Here is a 7196-nt window from a genome sequence, read left to right on the forward strand (position 1 = left end):
CTGTGCAGAGAAATAGACATAAGGACTATGACATCTGTTTCAGGTGACGAGACAGCAATGATATCTTCCTTGTGTTGCATCAGAATAATGCAGAATAAGGCTCGTATCTTCTCCTTCCTGTACATTAAAGAGATGATCCACCATTACTGATCCACAGTTTGAAACTCTTTGAATTTCCTGCCTTGTTTGAAAACCAACCTGATACAAAAGGTATCCTGATCAGTGGGTGGTATTGTTGGGCCAACAAATGACAACATTTCATATGTGAATTGAATAAGAGTTGTCTTATTCTTCGAGAAATAAATAAATGCATTCCAATTTTTCAAAGGCTGTGTTTGTGGCCCATGTATTTTGATTTAAATGCTGTCTGATATAAGAATTTAATGGAATTTGTCGTATCATATCTATCAGAGATGACATCAGCACGATTACAGTGTTCATCATACAATGGCTTTGTGACCAACTTCAGTACGTTTTCACTGAGTTAAATAAAAATAAAGGTTGTAGAACCAGAAAATTCAGTCATATGTACTATGACCATTTCACCATCCTTGCATTTTTTGTCATCTTGTCCAGGTGTTAGTGTTATTGATACAGCTATGTTATTTTCTTCTTCAAGCAGCATACTCTTGGCCCCTTTCCTAAATGTGTCAACCTCGTGAGACAGCAACTAGAGAAATGAAGCCAGCTCATATTTGAAAATTTGTGTCGGTTCAAAAGCCAACTCAAACGTGATCACTTGTTTCAGGTCAACAGTCAGCTCAAACGTTATCACTTGTTTCAGGTCAACAGCCAGCTCATACTTGATCACTTGTTTCAGGTCAACAGCCAGCTTATACTTGATCACTTGTTTCAGGTCAACAGCCAGCTTATACAATATTTCTAGCCTTAGTCACTATAACTCTTGTGCTGAACAATTTTCTGTCTGAATTTACAACAGTTACATTTGTGGTAGTGCTGTCATTTTTCTTAGCTGATACTGTCAATAACGCAAAAGTCTGGAGCTTCGTTTTCTTCAAAGGATCAAAGATATGAATGCTTCCCTCATTAAGGCAGAATCCTACAAACTCCATCATTACTGTTACGCCATTGGCTTGCTACATCAACCAGTGCGTTGGTTGTATGCTCAGGGATTACAATTGCTGTGGCAATGTTCACTAAAGTGGTTTCGTCAATACCGAAGGATCCATCTTGTGATATTCAACTGAAAATGTGTTAAAATATAAATGTATGCACATATACTGAAAGGTATATAAAGGTGATAAATTTAATGTTCTACTCCATCACTGAATCACTCACAACCAATGACAGTAGATATGCAATCAATATCAATAATTTTGAAAATCACGTATTTGAGTTTAGCTTGTCACTGATAGTTTTGTAGCTTTTGGGGTGTTGTTTTCTTTTGTATTTGTGTTAGTACAACTAGAACTCAAATCTTGATACATGGAAAGGTTGTATTATTAATTTCTTGCCATCCAGCCTGAACCCTCGAACCTCAACTAGATATCCTTCTCTCTGATTCACTCGACTGATCTAATATACTTTCTGCTATGGTTCTTGCAGCGTATATCAACGTCAAACCTTCTTGAATATTTTACTTAATTTTATTGAAAGGTTCTTTATTAGATGAGAAACAAGGCTGAATGACTTAAAATGTATAAGTTTTCAAAATAAAGATGTCATAAATCTTAGAAGAATTTCGTGTGTGCTGCCAGACTCTTTGGTTGAAGTCAACCACCCATCCGAGAACGCCTCTTTATCAATAGTGTGGAGAGGGGGTTGTTGTTGGTTTCTTAGTGCAAAGCTACACGATGTGCTATATGCACCCTGTCAACCAAGGGAAATCAAATCCCAGATTTTAGCATTGAAAGTCTGTGAATTTAGTGATGACCCATCTGTGGATCTAAGGAGATGAAAATGTGAATTTGAGTATTTTATATATATAAAGTCTGAAACTGCTAATGTTATGTACGACCTCATTAACTTGATAATAAAATTTTGGAAATTGTTTTGTCAAAAATCAATCCGAAAACACGAGTTGTTTATCTTGAAATTCGTCGGCAGTCCTTCGCTAGCGAATACGACGTCTCCTAGGTTGAATGTGTTCTCATGTGACTGAACAGCCGAATTCGAGATTTACATTGTTTGGAACACCTATGACAGATAATGCTCAGAGGAAGACGTTGTCGCAAAAAAAGGGTTGGTTTCTTTCTCTTCCCCTTTCGTTGCTTTTGCTTCTCGTTTTCCCCTCGATCAATTTTCGAATGTTTCTGTCGCATGATGGATTAGACGACGCCAATGGGAACAGTGAGGCACATCTTCCTCCCATGTGTTGAGGTTGATGGATACTTTATTTTGAAGTTGGATTTCAGGTTATCCTTCCATCCTTTTGCTTGTCCACCCCGACAACGTGTGTGGTGATGAAGTTCCGAGAAGAGGACTTGACAAGGAAGGCAATGTTCCTGCATACAGAGACAGTGACAGCCCCAATGAAGTTGATCTTTTATCAGCTGGACTTCAGTGCCTGTGAAATCGTCGTCTCGAGGACGCTGATGTTGGTTCTTCTATCATCCCATTTGATTCAAAGGGTTCGACGAATGGAATCCCTCAAGGGCTTTGATGCGTCTTCTGTACACTGTCCATGTTTCGCTACCCTATAGGATAACAGTGATGACCATCGTATTGTAAACCATCAACTTGGTTTTCTTTCTCATATCTTTGTCGTCGAATACGTGTTGTCTTAGTCTGTAAAAAACATTTCAAGCACAGCGTATTCTGCTTTCAACTTCCTTATTAATATTGGTGTTCGAAGATAGATGACTGCCAAGATACGGAAAGTAATCCACGCATTCCAGTGGTTCTCCATCGACAAATATTTCGGGCGGTTTGAAGTTTGGTCTCGAAGGTTTCGGTTGAAAGATGATTTTGTATTTTATTTTCGTATTCATGGAGAGTCCAAATTTCTTATAAGAAGAGTTAATGAGATCCATTGTCGTTTGCATGTCAATAGGATTGTGGACGATTATACACAGTCATGGACATATTGGAGATCATTGAGGACGATTGTATCTTGAAATTACTGGGATACCGAATGGTGTGTTGTATCTAACTGCGCACTATAAAAATATTGAGCGCCCCCCAGTGGCACAGCGGTATGTCTGCGGACTTACAACGCTAGAAACCGGGTTTCGATACCCGTGGTGGGCAGAGCACAGATAGCCCTGATGTAGCTTTGTGCATAATTAAAAACAAAAAACAAACAAACAAAAATATTGAGGAGATACATATTACATTGTACATTTATGATTTCATGTAAGATACAGGGATTCTAAAGATGTAATAGCAAATTTTCCTTCTATCATGCTTAAAAACTATTGATATTTGTTAATTCCTGAACTAATAAAATATATACCGAATATACTTAGAGATGGCAGACACGTGTGAGAAATAAGGCTGACTCAATACAGCACATATATTTAAAGTAATGATAAGAAATGGCCCTTTTTTATGTGTCTATGTATCCATTTGCTAAATCTAGAGAGTAACTTGTAAAAATGTACGGAGCTAAGCAATAATAGATGCTAAACTCTCCGAATAGGGGAGTAAATGGAAATTTGGAGGGGCAGGTATATCGTATTTTGAAAGTTAGCATTTCTCAGTTTATTAGTTTCTTACTACATTGGTACAAACCCACCAAAAATTAATACGAAACGACAAGAACTCGACTTCTTGATATTAGTAAGTTTGGGAGGACTTGTGATTGAAAACTAACATATGACTCAATAGTAGAAGGCTGGAAGGTCTTGAAGACCTATCTGCTATTAGTTTTAGGGCGCGCACGTGCATGTGTGAGTTCCTAGTACTTTTGCAAGCGTGAACAGTGATAGTGTTCCCGTAATATGTAAAATGAAACCGGTACACAAATCACGGTGATCTCACTATGCTCACAAAGATGCCATTTTTTACATACGTAATTGTATATATGATATATAAAAAATTGGTCATTTTTATTGCACGAGAACTCTAAATTTTAAGTTTTTGTAGTTAAGCACAAAGCTACACAAAAGTTATCTGTGCTCTGCCTACTACGAGTATCGAAACCCGGTTTCTAGCGTTGTAAGTCCGCAGACATACCGCTGTTCCACTGGGTAGGGGCGTAAATTTGGCACACATGAACACTGCTCAGAAGAAACTATGAAGGAACGCTTTGTTTTCTTTATGGTAACAGACTATGTTGCATGATGGCTTGCCAGGCAATACCTTTCATGCACAATGTATTTTACGCTAACTTTCTTCAGTTGAAGCGTTTTGAATATATATTAGAAGGTCCCTTTCGAAATACTGGATTATTCGATGACCTAAACATTAGAAAATAAGTCGATATTTTTATTCTTACTTCATTTATTTTTGGTATACTTGGCTAAGAAAATTTGGAATAAGAATTCAGTTCCAAAACCCTAGATTTTAGCTTTAATATATAACACTTAATTTGCATGTGAGGTATATCTATCATAAAGAACGATACAAAGATAAACTTATAAAACAGCCCAAAATTGTATAAATTCACAGAATTTATACTTCAAATAATACAGATCATATTGTTATGAAATCAAAAATGCTTAATATTACTGAACAATTCTCTGAAGAGTACTAATAGATTTGACGACTAGCAATCTATCTGTCTGTGCTGTTTATTCGCAGCAGTCAATTTTTACTGTTACTAGTTTTATTTTCGTGGGTGCTATGATTGGCTTGTATGCATTCCTAAATGTTAGCTTGACCAGTCTTTAGAAAAAAATTCATAACAACATAGGAGTTTTAATTGGAACAAGTAGTTACATGCATGTCACGTGAGAGCTTATTAGTGCGAAAATAGTAGTACTCTATATAGGCTCCGCCATTACACTGGATCAACGACTAATGGCAATATAACAAATTCATGCACCGATGCCATCTATTGATGTAAATCAGTAACAGTTAGCTCTAAAGGAAAACCTTAACCTCTGTTTACAAACGCACTCTAGGTTGTTTAAATCGATTTATGACTACATAAAGTAATTGAAAAACCATGTAAAATATCGCAAAATTGAGACGTGTTCAAAATGATCCCGATATGTTATGGTTGACTATTCATATGATAATTATTTTTTAAACGATTGTCTGGATTATGTTAAGGTGTGATTATAAAAAGACGGAAACAATCATAATTCCATTCGATGTAAAAATTATCAAAATATATGAATAATATATTTGTATAAGCAAGTAAGCAATAGTTGGTTGAAGTAAATTTCTGCGAGTTATGGTCGATAAGAGCTTTTCGTTGTCATTGTTATAAAGTTATAACTAGTAGCTATACAAGTCACAATTCACGTGACTATAACTAGCCTATAAACTAAACCTTTTGTGTAAGAATAAACAAGTATTTAGGCTTTGTATTTGAAAATAACTTTAGTGTATAAAACGAGTTTTAATAGATCTTTGTTACAGAACCAGAAAACATAAGTTTTCCGTCAAAGGAATTTAATGTTCAAGATTTGATTTTATTGTGATTTATTGAAAACCGTTATCTAGCATGTAGTGTTATATACTTACATATACATGCTAAAAAACATAGAGTGTTGGATTCTTCTAATTTATACGTATTAAATACACTGCTCTGACAAAACTGCTCGGACATCCCTTAAACACCTTAAGTGACCCGACAAGTATGCCACATAAATTTATACTCTCGAAGTAAGATGCTTCAGTGTCATGAACTGAACTTAGGAGATTATGGGATGCCGAAAATGTGAAATATTTATAAGCAAACTTATTATTATGTTTGTCACTTGCGATCTATATCTCCAAATTTTTTAAACTTCTTTTGCCAAAAATCCATCCGAACACATTGGTTGTTTATCTGGAAATTGCTGAGGTACGAATGGTGTGATATATCTGGTCATGAGCCGATGAAAATGTACCGAGAACTTGGTAGTACAATATATTAACAACTTTAAGGTCGGGTAAAAGTGATATCTTTATGTGATACGCATTCACTTGTAAAAATTTTGAAAAACAATGCAGGAAATTATTCTTGGAATTAATTCACCTGTGTCTACAAGTTAACATACACCATTTGTGAGATATGTACTCTGCTTCCCTTGTATAAATTAGGAAACTGGGATACGTAAATCGTGCTTAAATTTACCAAATTCACGAAGCCACAAGTGCAATAATCACCAAAAATTATAATCTTCTCTAAATTTCACAATTTCAAATAATAAATATGTTTTATATAACCAAGAAATGGTTCGGTTCTGTTATCGCTCGTCGAAAGGCATTGTTCTTAACTTGTTTTCGTGATGGACGAAATAAAAACTTTCGTAAAACACAAAAAAAGTATTGTCATTTGTTGTGAATTTAAAATGAATGCTACAAAAGGGTTACTGTTTATTTATATATTTTTTTATTTGTGGGTATTCTGAGATAATAGATGTTTAGAGGTTTAAGTCAAACTGACATATTTTTTTTCTTGGTGCCAGTGTTGTTCCAAACCCTCTGTGGGTTTGCTCACCTGTTCGATAAAGAAAGACTTTTCCGTTTTTGGATTGGAATGCGACCTGTTGTAGCTTTTTACAAGCCTGAAACCGTCGAGGTAAATTATATTTTAACTCTGTGCCTGATTTTGCTTCTCTTTTCAGCAGAACTTCAATTTTTTAAAAGTATAATAAACCTGTATTAATGTTGTCTGGAAAAGAAAGTTCAAAACAGATTCAAACTGGATCTTCAATGTTTTAAAATAACTGGAATTTTTAATACTATTTGGACATACCATGTTGAATGTTAATTACTGGTTAAATTATAATACGATTCTAGTAGATTACAAATTCGCAATCTTACTTTCAAAAATCATTTTAACCAAACAAAATATCTCTATAAATTGAGTTATTTGTGTACATAATTATATGATGGATGTTGTTTTTTGTTTACATTCTATATTCACAAAAATAATAATTTCTAATGATTATTAATATTATTAATTAATAATAATAATAATAATTACTATTTTTCTTTTTTATCTAAAGCTGAAAACTATGTTATATACATATACACAGTGTGGTCACAAGTAAATAGACACCACCTTTTCAGAAAAAAAAATGAAATTTTTCCGTCATATTCACATGAATTGATATATTTATAATTTAATTAATATC

The 7196-nt window shown here is 34.5% G+C and overlaps 1 protein-coding gene across 1 annotated transcript in view; it reads left to right on the plus strand.

Annotated features, from left to right (window-relative positions):
- Nucleotides 1-383: 383 nt before the first annotated feature.
- The window catches only part of LOC106478805 (cytochrome P450 4c3-like), a 22464-nt gene continuing 15651 nt past the window's right edge, over nt 384-7196 (plus strand). The window contains exons 1-3 of the mRNA XM_013939374.1: nt 384-395; nt 2773-2805; nt 6476-6637. Of these exons, the coding sequence (XP_013794828.1) occupies nt 384-395; nt 2773-2805; nt 6476-6637 (207 nt within the window). The remainder of the gene's footprint in view (nt 396-2772; nt 2806-6475; nt 6638-7196) is intronic.

Source organism: Limulus polyphemus, unplaced genomic scaffold (genome assembly GCF_000517525.1).
Source record: "Limulus polyphemus unplaced genomic scaffold, Limulus_polyphemus-2.1.2 Scaffold252, whole genome shotgun sequence".
NCBI classification, from domain to species: Eukaryota; Metazoa; Arthropoda; class Merostomata; order Xiphosura; family Limulidae; genus Limulus; species Limulus polyphemus.